At 38.5% G+C, this 25,349-nt stretch overlaps 2 protein-coding genes across 3 annotated transcripts in view; both read left to right on the forward strand.

Moving 5' to 3' along the window:
- LOC147560347 (cysteine-rich receptor-like protein kinase 10) overlaps positions 1–25,349 on the forward strand; it is a 101,518-nt gene that overhangs the window by 73,997 nt on the left and 2,172 nt on the right. The window lies entirely within an intron of this gene.
- On the forward strand, positions 19,816–20,580 carry LOC147560356 (uncharacterized). The gene has a single exon (XM_086659258.1). The coding sequence runs from the start codon at positions 19,816–19,818 to the stop codon at positions 20,578–20,580; it is 765 nt and encodes a 254-aa protein (XP_086515384.1).

The following is a 25,349-nucleotide window of genomic DNA, read 5'->3' on the forward strand; positions in this document are numbered from 1 at the left end:
TATCAAACCTATCCTAGAAATTTATCCGATTATGAAAATTAGTCTAAAAGCTACGCCAAAACTAAATATGCAAACAAAACTAACGAGGTTCGGCATAAAGCCTACGTCCTCGGGCGAACAAGAAAACTTTATTGAAGGTTAGATGAAAAACGACTTACACACCGCAAGTTCGTCCCAAGTAAAATGATCGTAGACGTTTGTCGTCAACTAAGGATCACACTCAATTAGACATGAACATCAAAAAGTCAAGCCTCAGTAGATATTTGAACCAGGTGGGTCTCATATATATATATAAACTTAAACTTCTTTTAATGGGATTTCGAGGTTCAAAAGCGAAGATCATAAATGTGTAAACGACTATTTTTTCAGACTTTCATAATATACATTATCAAGTACATTATTTGTACATAAACGTAGGAATCGCTCGGATGTGGCCACTCAAGCTAAAACTAATTCTCTTCAACATAAACTCAAATTCGGCCTTGTTACTCATCAAGATGTGTAGGTCGATAACCATTAAATAAACTAAGATAAACAAATTATAAAGAAAATGTTCCAGCACAATAAAAGTTACATAGTCAAAGAAGTGACACATACCTGCGACCACCATAAAAGAAATCTTATGATATGCCAGTCTGAGTTTTCAATCCACCTCTGAAGCATAGGAAAGATAAAAAGAGTTGCTGCCAGTAATTCGGAAGCAAGTATATGGCCACTGCCATGATATACAAAGGCGGTATGCCTTTGACTCGACGAAACCAAGCCAATAAGTTCTTAATTTGTGCCGGAGTTGATGAATAGGACTGGAGGTAACACAGCAGAAGGATAACTGCCCATGCAAGACTAACTATAATCTTAAGAACATTTCGGAGCACACCAGTAAACCTCCACCTATGGTAGCCAGGGAAGTTTAAAACAAGGTTCAGAATACCTAACACCAAAAGAAAGGGAGCAAGAGAGATGTAAGAAGATACGAAATTTTCATTTGATCAAGAAAGTAGAAGCTTAGAATTCTTATTGTCGATGTTTTTATAACATCAGTTTCAGATACACTCATACAAGGATAATATAAAGCATGACAAAGGCACATAAGATATGCATAGGTCAGTAAACACATAACAAATGACATCTCAAAAGGCATCCACTGGTTACTGAAAGTTACTCGGAGTTGACAATTTGGAATAATGCACTCAGCGATACACATGTTCAATAAATCAAACCCAACTAGTAGATTTACCAATTGTTGTAACACTCACCGGAGGAGGAGGAGGAGGAGGAGGAGGAGGAGGAGGAGGAGGAGGAAAACTTTGCGCCATTACTTTCCAGATTTATTTGTCCCCAATATCATTTTACTAGGGACAAATATCATAATTTTGTCCCTATTACTTATAAGGTTATTTCCCTAATAGCCCCTAACTTTGTGACCAGCTTCCTGCCTAGTCCCTAACTTTAGCAATAATTCTCGTATCGCCACCTTTTTCCGTTATCTTTAACTCTCCGTTACTTTCTCTCCTCCACCTCATTTCCTCTCTCTGCCAAGTCACCTATCACGCCACATCATCATCTTCTCCGATAAGGGTCGCCGGCCAGAAATTTGTCCGGCCGGCGACCTACAAACATTAAAAAAAATCTCTCTCCTCTCTTTCTCTAAAAAAAACGGAAAAAGGTGGCCTTACGGGAATTATTGCTAAAGTTAGGGGCTAGGCAGGAAACTGGTCACAAAGTTAGGGGCTATTAGGTAAATAACCCTTATATATTGGGGACACACGTCAAAAAGTGTGTCCCTATTAGGCTTTTTTTTTTGTAGTGCTAGTCGACGATTTTTCACGTTGTACATGGGTATTTCTCATGCGTTGGAAATCCGAATCTAATTTGTTAATTAAGAATTTTTTTAATTACTTCTCTACGCAATTAAATTGTAAAATCAAGACTCTTCGATCGGACACTGGTTCCGAATTTATGAACTCTTCGTTACAACAATGGTTACTCGATATAGGAGTTATCCATCAACGTAGTTGTACTTATACACCCCAACAAAACGGGTGGTTGAACACAATTATCGCTACATACTTGAATTGGCCTGTTTTTTACGCCTTGAAGCTCACCTCCCTCTTCGATTTTGGGAAGAATGTGTATTAATCGCGGTCTACTTAATCAAGAAGTTACTGACGCCCATCCTTGATGGAACAACGATTCCCAATGTCTCCCTCCTTTTCGGCTTCCTCAGCCACGACGTCCCCCACTTACTTCCTCTCGATTTCTGACACGAGACGTTTGATTTTCCGACCGGCGTTCATCCTTCAGCAGTTCTGCCGACCACTCATTCCACTGTTGTTTCTCCTCGGGTTCTGCCCGACGCAACACTTGACGATACAGCAGCGGGGGTGCCTACAGAACTCCCTGCTGGATCGTCTCCTGGTCTTGCGACTTTGGGCCCCACTTCAGGGCCGCCTTCAGACCGCCCTTCCTCTATCTCTGGAGCAGCGACCTCTAGCTTCTGTTGAGCATGCATGATACCGACACTATAACCACACTTCCTGATCCCGTCGAGTGTGACCTTCCGAATTTCGAGTCATCGGATTCCAGTCGATTCCATAACTATGTTTGTTCTAATACAAATCCAACCAAGTCTCCGCTTGAGAAATTTTTTTCCACAACTCGTTCTCTAAGATGCATCAAAAGTTTCTATCTTCGGTTCTTACGACTACCGAACCCCCTTCATTCACTCAAGCAATGAAATCCCCTAACTGGAGGGATGCGATGGCCACAGAATTCTCCGTTTGAGAAAAGAAGAAGATATGGTCCATCACGACATTGCCACCCGAGAAACGACCTATAGGTTGTAAATGGGTGTACAAAATAAAATTCAAGTCTGATGGTTCAATCGAACGATACAAAGCCCGTCTCGTGGCTAAAGGATACACTCAAATAGAAGGTTTGTACTACAATGACACTTTTGCACCAGTTGCCAAATTAGTCACGGACTTACTGCCGCACATCCCTCTGAATTCTCAACGGAGTAGAAACTCCGTCTCAGTCCCACTGACGGTGATCCCTTACCAGACCCATCGGTGTATCGCCGCCTTATCGACCGCCTACTCTATTTAGCGGTTACGCGTCCGGATATTACTGTAACATCCCAAGATTTTATGTTAGATGAGGGACCATTCTGAACTCAGGCCAAGTTAAATGCATGGACTAAATGTACAATCAGCACAAATTCAGAGACTAAACTATTATTTCGGGTGTTTAGAGGAAGAAATCAGGTTAGGAAGGAGTTGCTCGCCGTTTTCTCTTTACGGTTACTGTTGGAGATGAGTAGCGGGAAAATGGGGGGGATTTGTCTAGGGTTCTTGTTAATTCAAGCTTCCTGAGTGAAATTAAACTAGTTTGATAGTGATAGGAAGTTTGGGAGGAATTGATGAAGATATGAAGAAACAAAGCAAGAACATCCAAGTTAAGGTAAGAATTTTATAGTTTTGATGATTTAATTATCTTATTCTAAAACCTAGGGTTAAATGGTTAGAGATTTGGGGTTTGAATGAGTAATAACTTCATGTAGTTTTAGTGTGATGCTTGATTTAAGAGTAATGGTTGAACCTAGCGATGGAAATGAGTCCGAAATTAATGAGTTGTATAGACCGAACGACGATTTCAGGGGACTGCATAATGCAGTCTGTTGCGATGCGTTTCTGTGTTATTTGAGTATCCGGTGAAGTTTTACAGAAGATATACGTTGTAGCTTGAGATGTTATCTTTCCGAATTGTTATGGTATATGCCATTTGGAGTACGGATGAGAGATTTATGACTGTCGCGTAACGCACCGTTAAGAAATTCACATTCGCTGTTGTTTGTATATTGCTATTTCAAGGTCCGTACACTTTGAATTTGACCGAGACACTAAGGAATGAAATGTTAGAAATTGATTTATATTTCCAACGATGTATGGTAGGATAAAAATGGATCAGAATCGTGACAGGAATGAATCTAAGACGGAATAGGGTCACTCGAGTTCTTCTGACGTCAATGCGAGTCAAGTCTCTTTTGTTATTTCTTTTCGTATGGTTCTTTCGAGTTATTTGTGTTGTTTTAATATTATTGTCGAAGAATCTAAGCTTTAAACTTGTCTAGGTTGTCGGAATGAAAGCCGAAACGAGTGGGTGCGAGTTGCTCGAGGCAAAGCGAAGAAGTACGGAGTCCTAAATCGCTAGGTAGGGGTGATCTCTTGTTTTCTTTTATACTATTGTCTATATTCATGCTAGAAGTAGGATATAGGCATGCATCACTATCTGTAGATTGTAGGCGATCATATATGCATGATTTAAACCTTTGATTTCAATGAAAGTTGTATCGTTGATCTTGAATATTGATTATTGATGGTGTTAATGATTTAGACTCTGATTTCGATGAGATTTGTATCGTGAACGTTATTTTATTGATATGATGGTTTTATATATGCAAACATGTCTTACAAATGGTTTCTAGAGAAATGGTGTTTGAAACGGATTGTGATAGTCGATGTTTTAAAAACATATTGATTTCGTATGTTGTATGTGATTGATGAAGTGGGTTGAGACGAGTCATGAGGGTTTTGGCAGTTGTAGTGCTCCACTCTCTCGCAGGATTCTCGTTTAGGTTGGACTCTCGAGGCTCAGGGATTTGCTACCCTTGACCGCTCGATTAGACTGTAAGCCTGTTTATTCTTACCCTCGGGGCTCAGAGGCTGTACGCATCGGGCCGCCTGACTAGTTTGGTGATTGGTATCCCTCTGCACGTTATCATATGACTCTTGGTTGTGCCATTTCTGTATGATAAGATAAGTAATATTTTAAAAAACCTATCTCAGTCGAGGGCGTAATAGGCGAGTTCCGAATCTGGTGAGCTTGTGGGTGAATGTTGTTTTCACAAGAAAAGAGTAGTATTTATGTTTTTGACACACTAAATACTTTTCAAAAATTATAAAAAACATTTGCATGCTAGGATAACGATGAGAATATGCTTTTCGTCCCAACACGAATACTGGAGGGAAGACCTGAATATTCGACTTCGGTGAAGCTAAAACTTATCAAATTAAGCTAGGTGTATATATTTATCACAAGGTTAGCTTTCCAATGACTGTGGAATCGCCTAGTGGGAGAGGGGATTACCTACCTAGGGGTAAGCCACTTTCTCGAGAGAACTTGAGTACCTTGGTTAGTGCCGGTATGGGACGGTACTACCCAAAGTACTATAGAGTTCTCTGGGTAACTCCCTGTTAATTGAAAGACATATGTGTACATGTTACTTGCGAAAAGGGTTTTATCGTAGTTTTATTTTGGAACTCCTCTACCAGTTTAACTCGTGTAGGTGAGTTACTGACCCCTTACCAGTTTTTAGTGTGCAGGTACTTCTTTAGTAGTCAGGTTAGAATCATCTATGGTGGCCGAGTTAGCAGATAGATTGCAGTGGTTGTGGCAGGGTGTCACTTTGGTGTTATTCTTTTCACTTTGGTTTTCTTTAGTTTCAAATTATACTTTTTTTCACGGAGAACCATATAACATATATAAGTATCACATAGGTTGATGTATGGATTGGTGCAGGATGAGTTAAGTGAGTTCTGGGGGTTCGGTTTTGAACCAGAGTTTGTTAGAGTAATTATGTTTCATTTTAGCTTCCGTTGTGTTTGTGTATGCGAATGTATGGTTTGCATGACAAGTTACAGGTACGACCGATTCGATTTATAGAGGAGATGCTGCCGGATATTCGGCTTTTCTGTAGGTTGTCGGGGCGTGGTCATGTCTATTTTAGGACACGGGGCGTCACAAGTGGTATCAGAGCATGAATTCTGGTGACTAAAGTTTCCCGTTCCTCTCACGGAATCTTTCTTTGTCAAAGGAAGTATGCCCTCAATATCATTAAGGATTCTAGCCTCACTGCATCCCGTCCTTCAAATTTTCCGATGGAACAAAAGGTTGGCTTACTTCCAACGATGGAGTTCCTCTTTCTGATTTGTCCATTTTTTGCCGCCTTATTGGTCGTCTCTTATATTTAATTGTGACTCGGCCCGACATATCTTATGTCGTTAACAATTTGAGTCAGTTCCTTCAATCTCCTTCCACCATTCATCTTGAGGCAGCTCATCGGATTCTTTGTTACCTTAAAGGATCTCTTGGTAAAGGAATTTTTCTTTCTGCCCACAGTCCTTTACATATCTCTGGAACTGTAATTCCGACTGGGCGGGCTGTCCTACCACACGTCATTTCACCACGGGTTACTATACTATTCTAGGTTCCAGTCCTCTATCATGGAAATCTAAAAAGCAACCTAAGGTTGCCCGTTCTTCTACCGAGGCCGAATATCGGGCTCTAGCTTTTCTTACATGTGAGCTCCAATGACTCAAGTATCTACTACACGATTTTGAAATTGATCACACATCTCCAATGACAGTTTATTGCGACACGCTACTTACCATCTGAAAATCAACTTGCTCGTATTTTCACCAAACCCCTGGATGCTGAACCTTTTCAACGTTTACTTGGCAAGTTGGGCGTCGTTACTCTTCCGGCTCCAAGTTGAGGGGGAATATTAAGGATCCACACGTACCCAAACCGGTTACACTCGGTCATCCGAGTAACTGGCGCATGAAATGTAGTTTACTTAGAGGGTGCTTGATTTTTTAGCACTTGTAAGTTCTATGGCGTTTGTTTTCCATCATTTCTAAGTGCTTGATTTTTGTTTTTATATTAATTCTAAATGTAGAAATTGTCTATTTTGACCTTAAAGTATTTACATATTAGTATTTCATACTAATTCTTTTACTTGCAAGTTTGGATACAAGAGAATTACGGTTTATGAATACTTTGTGTTGAAAACATTAATCTCAAATAATTAAAAATTATGAAGGAGATCGAACTTACGTTGCATCATGGAGTTTGGGTGGTCCCGTGATTAATGAGGGAAGGGACGGAAAAAAAATTAGGAGAAAAGCTTGGGTGAAGGATGAGTGAAAAAGGAAAAGAATCATCGCTAAAGTCATAAAAAGACTTTTTTACTTATCAATTGTTTAAGAATTTCTTTTTAGTAATTATTATATTCGGAGAAGTATAAACATGTCCTTTTTAGCACTTAGAAAGTAAGTGCAAAAAAATAAGCTCCAATTTGGAGCTTACTTTTTTACACTTACTTTGGCCCCACTTACAAGTGATATTCACTTATTAAGTGAAAACACAAACGGCCTAAAATTGCTGACCCGCGCTTATTAAGTGAAAAATACGAAAATCAAACACCCTCTTGGATAGATATAATTAGGATTCTATTACTTGCTTATAAATACTTGTTACTATCTCTGATTTCTCTCTCTCTGCTCATCTCTCCCTCTGCTCCATTCGGTTTCATCCATTAATAAGAAGATTAATCCTCTTCACAGGAAGAAGCTATCCTCCTTGGGAACTGAAGAAAGACTTTGTCGTCAACAGAGGAACCCATCACCGGCTTACTTCCATGAAAATGATTTCCGAAGGCTTCGGTTCTCTTCTAACACCACCATTACCACCAACATCACCACCTTCAACACCACCAAGATCGTCGGTTACTCCACGGAAGATCTTGCCCAATTTTAATGTCGACAAACACAATCTTGATGCTGCTAATCAGAAAATACTCACATCATTATTACCTAACTCTGGTGGAACAATTCGAACAAATCATATTCATAAGGTAAGAAAAAGGAAAGATTAAATCTTTGTTATCTTTAATTAACATTGTCTCTGTTTTGTTTGCATTCAAAATTGCAATGTCTAATTCTGTTCTTGGGGTCAATTGCAGAAGATGATGACTGATGATGAGCATAAGAGTAAGACTGATTCCAAATGATGGAAGAAGAAGCAGAGGATACCCTAATTGAGTTCTGTCAGTCTCTCTGTTTTTCTTTAGTAGTTTTAGGGTTGGGTTTGATTGTTTTTCTTGTTCTTTCTAGTCATCAAGTTTCTTTTCTAGGGCATTTCAAATGTAAGGGGTAGCTTATGAAATAATGAAATTGGATTTACAAGTTACTCAATTCATCATCTTCTTAATTGAATTGTCGAATTATAACAAGTTAACGTTTTCTTTTTCACTTACACTAGTATTCACTAATACGCGTTTTCAACCAAGTTGCTATCTTTGGTATGATTTATATCTTTTTCACCACCAACGGCTAGCACTGCACCACCAATGGCTAGCATAACGATGCCCCACCGTAAGCATGTATAGTCTCCTTGAACTATCCAGAGCTTCGTCGACCCTTTCGTGGCTTTTCTTCCCATCAACCACGTAAAAGACATTAGTTAGGCCCCAAATGTCATTTATGGTAATATAGAGGCAACATAACGGTCGAAATGTGCAGGAATTGTGTTCGTATAGGAGTTCAAGACAACGAAAAAAAGTGTATATGTTGAATCTGACGATCATTAGCAACCCAAATCAGTTTACTCAAAGTTTAGATGGGTTAGTGAATGATCTTATAAGAGTATATATCTACTACTCTTATAGGAAACTGATTTTACAAACTCTGATAAGGTATATGATCTAGTACTGTGCAAACCAGATATGTCGTTCATTGACTGCCCTATGTGTCTTACCTGGGCGATGGCTGAATTAGTAGACCTAGTTGTTTTGAGACGGTTTTTGGCCGTCCCTAATGGCAATATTTTTTGTAGTGGAGGGTTAGAAAGTATCGACAACCGGAATTGGAAGAAACTGAAAAAGGTCCCCATAGGTCCGCATGTACTAATTCAAATATGTGAGAAGAAGAGTTTGTATGAGAAGGAAAAGTCAAACGAGATTGTTTTGAAAGTGGACAAACATCGCACGACACTTTATTAGATAAAATTTTTAAATTCATTCATGAAAGCTTAGAATTAAAATATTGAAAGCGAGTAAAAGATGGGTGGCCCAAACGCCAATGCCATAAAACAAACGACTCATGACTAGAACTATCTAAACATGAAATTGAAAGAATGGGACGCTCCATGCGGAGGAAATAAAGGTCGTCATGAAGACTACCATGCCGAATCCTCTTCTTCGTTGCTGGGTCCTGAAAAAGACACAAGTCAAGGTCAAATAAGACGGTACAACGAAGTGATTTGGATATTTGAGATACATATATGAGATTGAATTGAAAAGATGGTATATAAAGAACATCTTGTAAGTAAAAGCTATCGGAGAAATAGACTGAACTAATATGAAGCACCTTAACCCGTGAACCGTCGGGTAAACAGACGCAGAAATCCGGTGGTGCAAGAGAGTATGTAGAGAATCGTGAAAGTGCCAAACAAATATGTTTGGCAGCTCCCGAATCAATAACCCAAGGCGGGTGAAAAGAAGATGTGTACTTACCTGTGAGATTGACAAGAGGATCCATGTTGGTGCCGTTAGAATTAACGTTGGTGGGATGCTTGTTCTGATCTAGGAGTGCCAATAAGGATTGGTATTGTTCGTTTGTTAAAGAAGTTTCTGCAGGAACCCCCGAACTCGACTGGTCCGTGACCGAGGCAACCATCGGTTATTGCCGTGAACAGCTTCGGTTGCGTTGACCATAATTTTGTGGGTATCCTTGGATTTTGTAACACATTGAAACGTGATGACCAAGGGTTTTACAATTGTCGCAATAAGGTCGAGGTCGCTTGGATCGATGTCTATGGAGTCGTTAATCCGAGTATGATCATAATCATTTGTTCCAACGGCAGAAGCAGCACTATGTGAATCTATATTCATAGGAGTAAGGAGACTTTGTTGGACTTCTTCTTGTTTAACAAGTGAGTGAATCCGAAGAATGGATGGAAACGGTTCCATCAATAAAATTTGGGTCCGAGTAGCCGAAAATCGGTCATGAAGACCTTGAAGAAATTACTTAGCTCTATCTTGATCAGTCCGATCAATCAAAGATCGACCATGACCACATATACAAGGTTTTGAAACCATTAGGAAATTAAGTTCATCCTGAAGAGCTTTGAGATTTGGAAAGTAGGTAGAAACGTCAAAACATTCTTGTTTAAGACATGAGATGGCCCTCTTAAGGTGAAAAACTTTAGGAGCATTCGTTTGGTGAAAACGATCAAAGAGATTCTTCCAAATATCGAAAGCATTATCATCGTATAAATAGAAAAACGTAGAGACGGATCAATCGAATTGATAAGCCAACTTGAAATGAGATCGTTACATCGTCCCCATAGATGTAACTCATTAGGATCGTTGGTTTAATGATGCTTCCATCAACGAATCCTAGTTTATCTTTAGATGTCATTCCTTGAGACCATGAGTAGTTATTGCCAGTTAGAAGAAGCGTGATTAAGATCGTGGTGGGAGAACCCGAATGATGAACGTCAAACGGTCCACCAGAGATAGGAGGAGTAGCATGAATAGCTTCTGAAGTATCAGTAGAAGTCATTGGAAAAAAAAAGGAATTGGCTCTTATCCCATGTGAAGAGGTATTAACCTCTTTATGATTAAGAGAGGGAGGACTCGGATGAAGCCAAGAGAGAGAAGTAGTGAGCTCGGGTGAAGCCGAGAGATGGTGATCGTGGAGATGAGAGAGAGAGAGAGAGAGAGAGAGAGAGAGAGAGAGATGTTTACAGTGAATACACTTTATTATTGATCTCTATTATGTATATTACAATGTATATGGGGTTCCTATTTATAGGAATACAAAGATTAGTGTGTAGAGATAATATCTCCACTAATGTTTATCTAGTAGAACTTCTCATTAACTATTAATTGATACAACAATCCTTATGTTAATACATCTCCTTGAGTGACCCGATCCACTCGGATTGGCCGAGTGGAGTGGACCCGTTGGACCTCTTAACAGTTTGTAAAATCAGATTTCTTTAATAGCCAATTTAGACCATAGAGTAGTACTGTAGTAGCTATATACTCTTATGAGATCATTCACTAACCCACTTAAACTGATTTGGGTTGCTAATGATTGTCAGATTCAACATATACACTGTTTTTCGTTGTCTTGAACTCCTATACAAACACAATTCCTGCACATTTCGACCGTTATGTTGCCTCTATATTATCGTAAATGACATTTGGGGTCTGACCGATGTCTTCGAACGTGGTTGATGGGTAGAAAAGCCACGAAAGGGTAGAAAACCCACATCACATAATTAAGTTCGAAAATGGTATCAGTGAATACTAGTGCAAGTGAAAAGAAAACGATAACTTGTTATAATTTGACAATTCAATTAAGAAGATGATGAATTGAGTAACTTGTAAATCCAATTTCATTATTTCATAAGCTACCCCTTACATTTCAATATTTGGAATTCCCAAGAACAAGAAATTTCATGACTAGAAAGAAGAAGAAAAAAGAATGAAAAACAATCAAACCCAACCCTAAAACTACTAAAAGAAAGACAGAGAGACTAACAGAACTCAATTAGGGTATCCTCTGCTTCTTCTTCTTCTTCTTCTTCTTCCATCATTTCTGCAAAGAACTCAATCTTGCCCAGAATCAGTCTTACTCTTATGCTCATCATCAGTCTTCATCTTCTGCAATTGACCCCAAGAACAGAATTAGACATTGCAATTTTGAATGCTAAAAAAACAGAGACAATGTTAATAAAGATTTAATCTTTCATTTTTTTTGTTACCTTATCAATATGATCATTTGTGATTTCAGAATCAGGAATTGTTCGAATAGTTCCACCAGAGTTAGATAGTGATGATGATGTGGGTATTTGCTGATTAGCAGAATTAAGATTGCTTTCATCGTTGACATTAGAATTGGGCAACATCGTCGTGGGAGTAGTAGTAGTATCTTGTGAAAATGGTGATGTTGGTGTTGAAGGTGGTGCAAATGGTGATGTTGGTGGTGATGGTGGTGTTGAAGGTGTTGGAATCGGAGCTTATTTTGGCTCGAGCCGACTCGTCAAACTCAGAAACGGAACGCGCCATTGCGTTCGTCTCGTCGAGCTCTTCAATTTAGAGCCAAGAATCACTCAAATCCGATTCCGGATGAATGAGAAATTCAAGGTTAAAGTTTGAACGAAGATCGGTTGAAATAGGTACTAAAGCGTCAAAGAGGACAAGTCAAGTTGAGGGGCGTTTGCGCGAAGAGGACGCGTGCCAATCTGGACGGTCAGCGTTCATCGCGCGGGATTTCACGCGATCTGACGTCAGGCGTTCCTTCCGCGTTCGGGCATGCTCCGGGCTATGATCTAACGGTCATTTGATCAACTGTGGGACAGTTTCGGGACAGATCACGATCATCTAAAGGCTGCTGTTTCACCCGAGTTGTGAAGGCAGATCCAACGGTCTAAAACCCACCCGAAATTCCCAGTTATATAACCAACTCTCCTCAAAGAGTTGTGTCCCTAAAAACCAAGAGTTTTGTCCCCAAAACTCTAGAGATGTGTCCCAAAAGCTTATACCTATTCAATTCCTATATAAACCCACCAAACCCACTTCATTTTTCATCAATTCATTTTCTTCTCTTCTTCTCTTCCCTTCTAACAATTAGAGGTTCTGGTTAGCCTAGAATATCTAATTAAAGGAGTATTTTCTAGAGGTTCTGGATAGACTAGAATATCTAGAAAAGGAAGAAAGAAGTTCTTCATTAGTCGTCTAGAACATCAATTCAATTCATTCTCTTCTTCTCTTCCCTTCTAACAATTAGAGGTTCTGGTTAGCCTAGAATATCTAATTAAAGGAGTATTTTCTAGAGGTTCTGGATAGACTAGAATATCTAGAAAAGGAAGAAAGAAGTCTCGAGTGAACTTGAATTTCAGAAGCGTCTAGAAGATCATTCGCATTAGTCCAAGAGCTCATAATACTGACACAGGTTCGTCCGCTTTCAGAATATAGAAGTACCATCTTAAAATTCTGAAAGGTTAGTCGTTGTATCCCGAAGGCATTCACCCCAACGTTTGGTACTGTTACGGGGGTGTAAAATGTCTTAAGGAAAGAGAATTTATTCTTGCCTCGACTAAATTAACACCTATCACGGTTAGCCCGAAAGAAGGAATATTAATTATTCTTTATTAGTTTATCTCTCTATAAGTTAGAGAAAGGAAACTCTGTCTAAATCAAGCCAAGACAGAGAGAAATCGACTTATCGATTAATAACCAGAGAACAACAATCTTAAGACATTTTATATAACAATTATTTCTCTGGTTATAAGATATTGATCTGGGTTATTTTCTGTGTGTTTCAGAAAAAATGGCAAGAACAAGAACAACCCTACGGGTTCTTCAGCCTAACACCACATACGTGGAAAACCCAGAGATGTTCAAGGGAACTGACTTCGCTCTGAAGCAGAAGCGAGGCAAGTCGAGGAAAAGGCAAAGGCCTGTCGAATGCTACAAATGTAGAAAGCGAGGCCACCTAGCCAAAGATTGTCACTCCACATATGACAGTCAAAGGGAAAAAGCCGATAACCAAGCTTTATTAGCAAAAGACACCGAAAATCGGAATCACCGTCTAATGATTACTGAGTTCGAAAAGGCGTTTGATCTACTTCATAAAATGAACCTCTGTGCAGAGGCACATGAAGATAACCTGGTTAACAACCAGAGATGGTGGGTCGATTCTAAGACAAATCATCACGTTTGTAGTGACAAAAGCCTATTTTCTTCCTATACAGAGGTAGCCGAAGGAGAAACCTTATCCAAGGTAAACGGCTCGACCACCCAAGTCAAAGGAAGGGGAAAGATCGTGTTAAAATTCACTTCCGAAATAGAGGTGACTTTGACCGATGTACTCCATGCTCCAGACAATCAAAAGAACTTGATTTCTGGTTCTCTTTTAAGTAAGAACGGGTTCAGACTAATCTTTCTGTCAGACATCGTTATCATATTGAAGAAAATGATGTATATTGGAAAGGGCCACTTATGTGGGGGGTTATTTCAATTAAATGTTACCCATGTAATGCCGAAGGCACCTATTATTAATAAAATTAATAATTATGCGTATGTTGGTGAGTTCTCCAATGTTTGTCACGAAAGATTAGGACATGTAAGTCATTAAAAGAATTAATGAGCTTGGAGTTAAATTCCGAAACTCGAAATTTACTCAAAGACGTACATGTCAAACATGTGTATAGTCAAAAATGACTAAAACGTTGTTCAAGTCTTTAGACTTAATTCACAATGAACTCTGTAACCTAAAAACGGTTCAAACATGAGGTGGAAAAAGGTAATTCATTACCTTTATCAATGACTCCACTTGGTTCTGTTACCTACTAACACGTAAGGATAAAGCAATCGAAAAGATCGAGCTTTATAAAATCAAAGTAGAAACTCAACTTTGTAAAAAGATTGAGGCTTTGAGAAACGACTGAGATGGAGAGTATGAATCTCCCTTCGCCGAGATATACGCCAAGAATGGCATAGTTCATCAAACGGCGACTCTTTTGGGTATAATAAAAGCACAGAACATTAGAAGGGATAAAACTCTATCAGTGGAGATTAAAATCGATGATCAATCTAATCTCGATGGATTTTGTGAAGTATTTCACTAAAATCTATTACCAGCCATGAACAGAAATAAGGTTCAACCCATGGTGACCATAAATGTTGACTTAGGTGATGACTCCTAAAATATCTTCTCGATAATAGAGACATCGAAAAACTAAGCGACACCTTGACCACCAAGTATCGACATAAATACTGGGTGTGAAACCATATATCGAGAATACATAGAGCGATCAATGATGAATACATGATCCTAAAGATTCAATTCGATGACAAATCGAAGATGACAACCGCATAAGTTAGCGGAAAAGTATGTCAAGACAAATGTCAAAACCTAAACGGTTAGACAAGGTCGATGACAGAATGTTCTCGTTATACAAATAGCACGAGACGATGAACTGTTCGAAAGAAATCATCGGTCTGAGATAATGAAAATTCCGTGAAACATTTCTCGAATACAAAGTTGACGAAGAATGCAAAATTCTGAAATTAAACTTGTCTTCGAGAAAGTAAGTTATTTCGTATAACATATTCAGGCGGTAAAATAATTCTCTAGAAGGTCCTTAGGCCTGTCTAAGAATTACAAGGAATCCTCAGATGTGTTAAACGGAAGGACCTTGGCTGAAAGATCTCGAAATCAGGAGTTATTATAAATAAATCCTTAAGTCTTTGTAAGGAGGTCCCTAGTTCTGTATTATTACAGAATAGTCCTTATAAATCCTCATGGCAACCTAATCTTCTTGGATAGACAAGAGAATTAAGGTTGACAAGACGTAAAATTGAATATTACATCATTCGGTCTAGACGTGACTCGAATAGTAAATTCAAGGGTCTTGGTAAGATTTTCGATTCAAGAGTATGAACGAAATCTAGAGACGATAAAGGACAAAATAATGAATGATAACTTTGATGATCATAGTCTATCAAACGAGTATATATGATTAAGACATATAACTTAAGAAAGAGTTAAACGAGAAACTCGCCTTGTATTATATCTCAAGGTTTTAATGATCATAAATCATCATGTTATAGAACAAAACTAAAGACACTACACTAAAGTATTTGTGTACGAAAATAGTTTTGTTAAAGAGGAGAATCCAATGGTTACCCTAGAACTGTGGGGGCAGATATTATCTGAACAGTACCCTATATGGAATACTATAAAATTCCACCCAAATTGACGAATAAGAGAAAATACTCTTGAAATGTGGGGGGGACCAAAAGGAACCAAAATGCCAATTATAAATGGCATAAAAGTCTCTATATTCTCCTAACGATACAACATCATATGGACGTGAAAAGAGGGAAATTATAGAGTACCTCGGAAACCAGATTTAACCAATAAGAATGATTGGTCAATAAGGTTTCATTGAGTTAAGAACTATAGTTATATTCACTAAGTTGTGACAAGAGTCGGAAATCAAGAGTGTGAATATAAGTGATGACGTGAATGTCCAATTCACTCAACAAATCTGGAAAAACACAAATGGAAAGAACTTCTCTTCCTAATCCTAAACTAAGTAACGAGATTCAACCGTGAATCATCTGTTCAAAAGAACAGACAATACTAGTTAGGAATAAGAAAGTGTTTAAGAAGATATGATTCGATGCTTTTCCAGATTGAATCGTTACTCATGATTGATAATCTAAAGTGCATGGTTAGACAGAGAATGGTAGAATAACCACTCAAAAACCACGATAAGCATAAATACTTGAATTTGAACAAATTCAAGAAAGAGTTGTCATAGTAACAAATAGTTCTTAGGTATCTGAGCAGACTCGTATTAAGTGGGTGTACATATCATAAAAGAAAATGAAGATATGTGGACAACACTCGAGTCTCAGATACAAAACAGTGGATATGACAAACCACTAAGGGCTAAGATATCACAAAATCCTCAGAGGCAGACGTGCATAGCTGGATCAATAATGTAATCCTAAAGGCCTTGATGGATACATTGTTTTGGAGAAAGCAAAGGAAGTAGGTGAACTTCCTGGAGGATATTTGTTTGTGATTGAAGCCAGTGCACGCAATAAACCTAAGTAGTTGTTGCGTAGGCACTAATACGGTAAGTCTAGAGAATTCAAAATAAATAGACTAGCACCGTAAAGCAATTGCTCTCAAGGAATGCATAAATTAATTATGCTCAATCCTAAGTTACCTGGCGGATCCGTAAAGAACAAGGGTGAACAAGAGAGTTGAAATTGCATCATCAAGGGGAATGTGGCAAAAACGCCTAAAGTAAATGAGTAAAGGCATGGTGAAACCCTACCTAGATGACTGGAGATCCCACGATCTAGGTTCAAAGGGCAACTGAAGCTATATCCTGACTCGACAGTAACACTGTAAGAGATTTCTATCTCTTACCCATTCCTAGGATGACAACAGTGTTACCTGCGTTGAGAGGTTAAGCATTAAGCTTTTAATGAATCCGAAAACTTAGAACTTGATTCTAACGTGAGGTATAGCAGGATACCTTATTACGGATAACCTATATGTGTGTGAATTGATGCCGGTTCCGTGGGAAGGTCGTCTAGGCCGACTTCTCTAAAGCACACATGAATTCGGGAATGTTCAGGGCCGAAATGAACACAACCGAGAACCTAAGTCGGTAAGGGATTAGCTGTGTGATAGCTATTCAGGTTTACAATTTCCAGGACTCAGTTCAAGACGATAAGTTCACTGCCGTCCTTGTAGACCTTGTAGTTATTCACTAGGAAAGGTTCAAAGTCGAAAGACTACCTTCTTCCGATGCAGCGAAGTTCCGCATATGAGCTCTTTTAGTGTCAGTATGTCAGTATAGTATGTTTGTATAGTAAACCTCGAATTTTCATTCATGTGGGGGATTGTTGGAATCGGAGCTTATTTTGGCTCGAGCCGACTCGTCAAACTCAGAAACGGAACGCGCCATTGCGTTCGTCTCGTCGAGCTCTTCAATTTAGAGCCAAGAATCACTCAAATCCGATTCCGGATGAATGAGAAATTCAAGGTTAAAGTTTGAACGAAGATCGGTTGAAATAGGTACTAAAGCGTCAAAGAGGACAAGTCAAGTTGAGGGGCGTTTGCGCGAAGAGGACGCGTGCCAATCTGGACGGTCAGCGTTCATCGCGCGGGATTTCACGCGATCTGACGTCAGGCGTTCCTTCCGCGTTCGGGCATGCTCCGGGCTATGATCTAACGGTCATTTGATCAACTGTGGGACAGTTTCGGGACAGATCACGATCATCTAAAGGCTGCTGTTTCACCCGAGTTGTGAAGGCAGATCCAACGGTCTAAAACCCACCCGAAATTCCCAGTTATATAACCAACTCTCCTCAAAGAGTTGTGTCCCTAAAAACCAAGAGTTTTGTCCCCAAAACTCTAGAGATGTGTCCCAAAAGCTTATACCTATTCAATTCCTATATAAACCCACCAAACCCACTTCATTTTTCATCAATTCATTTTCTTCTCTTCTTCTCTTCCCTTCTAACAATTAGAGGTTCTGGTTAGCCTAGAATATCTAATTAAAGGAGTATTTTCTAGAGGTTCTGGATAGACTAGAATATCTAGAAAAGGAAGAAAGAAGTTCTTCATTAGTCGTCTAGAACATCAATTCAATTCATTCTCTTCTTCTCTTCCCTTCTAACAATTAGAGGTTCTGGTTAGCCTAGAATATCTAATTAAAGGAGTATTTTCTAGAGGTTCTGGATAGACTAGAATATCTAGAAAAGGAAGAAAGAAGTCTCGAGTGAACTTGAATTTCAGAAGCGTCTAGAAGATCATTCGCATTAGTCCAAGAGCTCATAATACTGACACAGGTTCGTCCGCTTTCAGAATATAGAAGTACCATCTTAAAATTCTGAAAGGTTAGTCGTTGTATCCCGAAGGCATTCACCCCAACGTTTGGTACTGTTACGGGGGTGTAAAATGTCTTAAGGAAAGAGAATTTATTCTTGCCTCGACTAAATTAACACCTATCACGGTTAGCCCGAAAGAAGGAATATTAATTATTCTTTATTAGTTTATCTCTCTATAAGTTAGAGAAAGGAAACTCTGTCTAAATCAAGCCAAGACAGAGAGAAATCGACTTATCGATTAATAACCAGAGAACAACAGAAGGTACTAGTGCAAATGGTGATGTTGGTAGTGATGGTGATGGTGATGTTGGTGGTGATGGTGATGGGTTCCTCCGTTGAGGACGGGATAGAATCTGCAATTCACCACCAAGCTCTAAAAGTAGGAGTTCAAAATCAACCCCATTGGTGGCGACAACCATGACAGTGAAGGTTATGGTGGGTCCATTGGTGGTGAGCGTGACTACTATCTTGAGGTTGTTAACAGTGATGGTGGTGGTGGTGGCGGTGGAGGCAGTTGGGGCAGCGGTGGCGGCAGTTGGGGTGGTTTGGTTTGGTAGAGTGACAGTGATGGTTGTGGTGGGTGCATTGGTGCTGACCGTGACTACTATATTGAGGTTGTAAACAGTAGTGGTGGCGGTGATGGTGGTGGGGCTTCTGAGGGGAAGGAAACCATTGTCGTCGGTGATGGTCATGGTGTAGGTGGTGGACCTTGGGGTGGTGGTTGATTGAAGTAGAAAAGGGAGGATTGCAACCTGGTTGTAGTTCTCCATTTCTTTCTCTCTCTCTTCTCGATTCTTTCTTTCTCTCTCACTTCTTGATTTTGTATTGAGCAAGAGAAAATGGAGGATTTAAGTTGAAAATGGTTGTTATCTTTTATAGAAGAAGGGAAGGGGAATTTGTAAACCTAGTTTCAAGAATCTCAACTGCCTCTAACTAATAACTAACTTGGTTAGTTATTTGAATTAGTTTTCAAGAATCTCAACTGCCTCTAACTAACTTTCATTATGATAACTATATCAAGACCACGAGTCAGATCTCAGACCTGACTTATGAAAAAACAATCACATATGTGAATTTTAATGCAATTAGATGGCACTTAACTTAACTATTTGACGAGTGAACCGCTGACCAGATGGTGAATGGCTATTGAGTTCAAAGTTCCATGTAGAACTGCTGAATTAGCAATCTTATTAGTTTCAATCTTGAGCTATAATTATTACATTGTACATACTCGACCCACTCGGGTCTCACCACAACCGACGGAATCAGCCACACATCAACCCACATGGACTCTGTCAATAACTACTTAGATTTCTTTAGATTGTATTTATCCTTTTGTACTTCTATAAATACCAAGATGTAACCACTTATACTAATTAACAGAGAATCAACTTCAAATCGATTTCCCCCCTCTCTCTCATTCGGTTTATGCTTCTCTGACTCTCGATCTCTCTTGCTCACTTGATAAACCAATTGGTTTATCATCTCCCTCTTCTCTTTTGATATTTCATATGGTATTAGAGCAACATCTTTTTTAAGCAATGACTTCTTCAACTGTATCGGCCATTGAAGTTCCCCCAACTCAACAAATTTCACCCTTGTTTGATGTTCATCACTCCGACTCCCCGACGACTATATTAATCACACCATTATTGTCGGGTGACAACTATCCTTCATGGTCTCAAGCCATGAAGATGGCCCTTAAGGCTAAAGACAAGTTTGCTTTCGTTGATGGTTCAATCCCTCGACCAACATCTCCGAGTGATTTACACTCTTGGAATCGTTGCAATGACTTGGTAACTAGTTGGCTTCTCAACTCGATTGATCCGGATATTCGTCAATCCATCTTATATGATGAAAGTGCTGCAGAAATTTGGCGCAATTTGGATGAAAGATTTCACCAAACAAATGCACTAAAAATATTCCAACTCAAACGTGCGATCTCTTGTTTAAAACAAGACGGTTCTGATGTTTCCGCCTACTTTACTCGTCTAAAGTCCATTCAAGATGAGCTCAACTCTCTGATTTCTATTGAACTATGTATTTGTGGCCATGGTAAGTTTACTTTTGAACGATATAATCAAGACCGAGCAATGGAGTTTCACCAAGGTCTTCACGATCGGTTTTCCTCGATTCGTAGTCAAATCTTGCTTTTGGAACATTTTCCTTCATTGCTCCGCATTCATAGCTTAGTTGAGCAAGAAGAGGTTCAACAAAACCTCTCAAATGACTCATCCATGAGTAATGAAGGTGATGTCCTTGCCGTTCAAAATAACAATTATTGCTCTTTTAACGGGAAAGATTGATCCGATCAACCCGATAAACAACGAGCCAAGAGACCACGTCCATTTTTTGACCATTGTCGAATGCATGGACGCTTGATTTCTACGTGTTACAAGTTACATGGATGCCCGACTTGTCCACGATCGGGTCCTCTCACTGCTGCTGTCCAGAACGATCAAACATCCAATGGGGTGCCTCTAGCTATATCCATGTCGGCTGAATAGTACACCAACTTATGTAACATGCTGGCCCAGCAACATTACTCTGAAGGCACTCCCACTAATGCCACCACATCGGCCCTTCCTATTAATTCCTAATGGACATGACCACTCGGTGACTCTCACAGGAACGTTTTCTACATCCACCCCATGGATAATCGACTCGGGTGCTTCAAAGAACATTTGTTCCGACTTATCTCTTTTCTCCGCTTATTTTCTAGCACCCACCGATTATTATGTGTGTTTACCGGATGACTCACGGATCAAAGTCTTACATATAGGCACAATTTGTTTTTCTAACAATTTTATCTTCATGATGTTCTCCATATTCCGTCTTTTAAGTTCCACTTAATTTCGGTTTCTCAAACGTCTAATTCGCTTTCGTGCGATATAACTTTCAACTCTTTTTCCTGTGTCTTTTAGGACCCAGTGACGGGAAAGACGATTGGACGTGGTGATCCTAAAGACGGCGTTTATTATTTTCGCACGGAGCCTAGAATTTTACTTTCCGCAATTTCTAGTTGTAATTCCGTTTCAAATTTATGGCATTATAGATTTGGTCATCCTAGTATTTCCCGATTCAAGTATTTAGCAAAGAATATTTCATGTATTCCTTTCAATTTGATTAATAAATCTCCGTGCGATTTCAACCTGGTTTTTTTGTTTGATTATTTTAGTGGATAAAATTTAGTCATAGGATAAGCCAATAAGGAACAAAGATACATGGATTAAAAATCTTAGAACCCTAAACTATATAGCGATGAAGCTGGCACTGTCCTTCATAAATTGAGGAAAGAATTCATTTCATAATCAACTGACTGAAGATCGAACCACAAAGATGTTTCCAAACACAATCATTTCAACTCAGATTACGAATCAGATTTTATGTCTGACTTGCAAGAAAACAAACACATGTGAATTTTAATGAAATTAGATAAAAATCTAAACTGCTTAACTACTTAAGAGTGAGACTTAATTTAATTCCCCTTTAAAAGCCAGTGGTTGGTCTTCTCAAAGTGAAAGACTCCTTTTCTAGTTTTCTAACTAGCCAAGCCTTTAACATAAAAAAAAAGAGCGATAAACTAGTCAAGTCTTTTAAGAAAAAACAACAGACAAGCATTTTTTTTTCGTTCAACTGTGAAATATTTTCGATTAACCAGAGTATTATTACAAGACATATTCACTAAGAAGTAAGGTACATTTTTCCAAGTCTTCGTTCTATTCTTTTTTCGTGCCCATTTTGCTAACTTGTCAGCCTGGATATTCAGAGATCTCTTTGTGTGGATGAATTTAACAATGTTTAATCTCTTTTATTTCTTTAATTTTCTGGACGTGGATCTTCGGTTGCCATTGAATTTTGTGTATCGAGTTCTTCAAGTGTTTCATGGGGTTGATGTTGTCGCTTTCCAATATGATCGATTTATGATTGTTTTCTTCTGCCCATAAGAGACCATTCAGGATAGCAATGACTTCACTTTCTTCACTAATTCAAGCTCAAGTTGAAGAGGCTTTAGCCTCCACAAAATTTGCCTGATCATTATGTACTATCAGACTTGTGCCTACATATGAGTTAATATTAGTAAAAGATGCATCAACATTAATTTTTAAGTAAGGATTCATCAGAAGTTGCTATTTTCCCTGATTAGTCGGAGCATGTTTTGTGGTAGCTTTGCTGGTTTTTGGGAATGCCTTAATTATTTTTTATAACTGAACTGATTTTGTTGATTGAATGCTGGAAACAATGATCGCATCTCGTTTTCCAGATGTACCATAGAATAGTTACAAAGTAGATGTCATTTGGAGTGCTGCTAAACAGACAAGTCCTTGTCTTTACAACTTGCCAAAATTCTTGACCATGTTAGAGGACTTTGATTAAATGGCCAAAGTTTCAAACATAGTAATGAAGGTGCCTATAGCAATAGCACCCCCATCTCATTCAACCTATCCAATAGTGAATGAAAAAAGTTTATTTCCTTTTAAAATTATTATTAGTAATTATTTTTTAGTTTCTTCTGTTACGCAAATTTCTTTCTTGTAAACCTCTATATACCATATCAATAAAATCACCTTAGATTTTATTTTTCTATTTTAAATGAAGGATTTTTTTAGCTTACTTCCCCAAAATTAATTGGTAATTAAGTTTACTCCGTTCAGTAATTGGTAATTGAGCTTACTTTTTTGAATTTAGATTTTTTGTCAAAATTTCTAAGGATATGTTTTGGTGTGTGATAATGAAAACATAAAGTAAATAATATATATAAAAAAAAATCAATCTTTACTAATCATACTCCCGATCAAATCAAACAATAAAATGAGGTAGAATCTCCACTAGGAATCATATTGAAGAATAATTGTTCTCGGTAGTCGCAATTATTTCACGTATGCCAAACATAACTTTTGTATTTTTGTCACTAATAGTAAGTCCAAGGGGGTAAACTCAATTATCCATTATTGAGGGGGGTGACGAGGGGGTAAGCTCAAAAAACCCTTAAATGAAAAATGTGACCTCTCAAAAGAAAAAAAATGAAAGATGTGACAAAAAGTTCAATAGATCATGGATTTTAAAAAGATGCTAAATCACCTTTGATTCTCAATTCTATGTGCAAAAGGTTTTATTTTTACACATTATCATTGCAGTTTTTTTTCTTTTTTCAGATCAAGAACTTAATTGTTCCCTTCAACAAAAAAAAAACATGGGTAGTTTTTTGTTTTTTATTATCACCATTATCGTTCAGTTATGCAGTTTTACCATGACTGCACAAGATTCAGAGAAAATTATATTGATAACAGTATATCTGAGCCTAACATAAATTTCCTTCTTAGTGGTCTATCTTTAAACCAGAATCCGAGCAAACTGCAGGTAAAGGATACAACTAATTCACAACTGTAGGGCAGACGCCAGATACAACTTAAGGGTCCGTGCAGTGTAGAAGCTTTAGAATGAACGAAATGTGCAAGAATTGTGTACTGTTGAAAAATAATGTCTTTGAGATGAAAACTTTATCTTTGAAATGTATACTTTTATTCCACTCAAAACTAGTTTACAAACACTTCGCTTATATAGTTATGACTCACAACTCAAGCACTTTTTTTTTTTATTTCAACAAAAAAAAAACTCAAACACTTTTTCAAACACACTAACACGCACTCTTTATATACTCTCACTTAGACACAACTTCTCAAGTTGCTAGATCTTGTGATTTAAAATGAGAGGGGGTATATTGCTATTTGTACTAAACTTGGGATATCTTGAGTTGTAAGACTCTTTGTTAGGAATTAAGAGAAGGGTCTCTCCGATCCCCTATTCTCTTCTCTCCTTCACTCTTTGATGTATTTTCCTTCTTCCTCTATTCAATCTAAAGTTATTCCTGCTTTAGCTTGAGGGAGGATGTTAGGAATCAAGAGAAATTAAGAGTGTTAGTTGAGTGTATTCGAAGTGTAATAGGAGTGTAAGAATAACTGAGAGGAGGAGTGGTTTTTAAAGTTTGTTATAGTTGTTAAGACAGGATAACAAACTTTCCCAATCTCTTTGCCTTAACCATATTCTCACTCTCTCTCTATTCAGATAAATGGGCTATATATAGCCTTGTAATCGTGATGATCAAGTAATGAGAATACTATCACTTGATTCATTTTCTCTCTCTAGAAACATCTCTCTCGATCCCTATTTCGTTTTCTCACACAAGGCTAGATGGCCCAAAATAGGGGTCGGGCCACTTCCAGAAGCAGATGTGGGTGGCCCTTATTGGTTGAGCAACTTCCGGTTGTTAGTCAGGGTCGAACACGTTAGTCTGACGTGTCGGTCCACCACTCTTTTCGTGTCATTTAGCATTTGTTTCATGTTTACCCATGATTTGTAAGCAACCCAATAAATTCGCCAACTAGAAGAAGTTAATCCATATTCTGTACGAAGAGTCAGCATTGTCCTTCATGAGCATTAATTTTAACGGGAATGCTATGTTCACGGATAAATATGACGGATAGAAATTATGAGGTGGCATGGAAAATTTGAAAGTTTGACCACATCTTAGCCGTCAAATCCGAACGGTCCAGATTTAATTGTCATTTAGTTTTCCCACGTCACCCAATTCTTTCCCACCTCATTCAATGTTTTCCCATTCACACTTTAGAGAGAGAATACGAGAGGGAGAATACTGAGCTTCAAATTCTTCTTCTCCTTCTTCATTCGATCTAATAAGGGGGAAGACGGAAGAGTACCGAGCTTCAAATTCGGACACCATGAAAGGCTGAAGTCTTTGCAAAAGCTATAATTCCATTAAATTGAGAGAGAGAGAGAGAGAGAAAAACTCCAAACTTTAGAGAGAGACAGAGAGAGAGAGAGTACTAGCACTTGCCCTAACTCTAACTTGGGCATTTTTTTTCTCTCCTTCTTAACTCTAACTTGGGCATTTTTTTCCTCTCCTTCTTCATCAAATCAAATAGGAGAGGTTACCAAATCTGGGTGATGATTATGAGAAGGAAGACTGATTACTTTGCTAGAAGATGGATTTGATTAACATCTTAGCACTTGCCCTAATTCTAGCTTGGGTGATTATGGTGAGGCTGCATGAGGA

Source organism: Eschscholzia californica, unplaced genomic scaffold (assembly GCF_041429995.1).
Source record: "Eschscholzia californica isolate CP2 unplaced genomic scaffold, dmEscCali1.0.p SCAF_2, whole genome shotgun sequence".
NCBI lineage: Eukaryota > Viridiplantae > Streptophyta > Magnoliopsida > Ranunculales > Papaveraceae > Eschscholzia > Eschscholzia californica.

Excerpts from the sequence above, each read along its gene's own strand:
- LOC147560356 (XM_086659258.1), top strand. The coding sequence starts at position 19,816 with ATGACTTCTTCAACTGTATCGGCCATTGAAGTTCCCCCAACTCAACAA.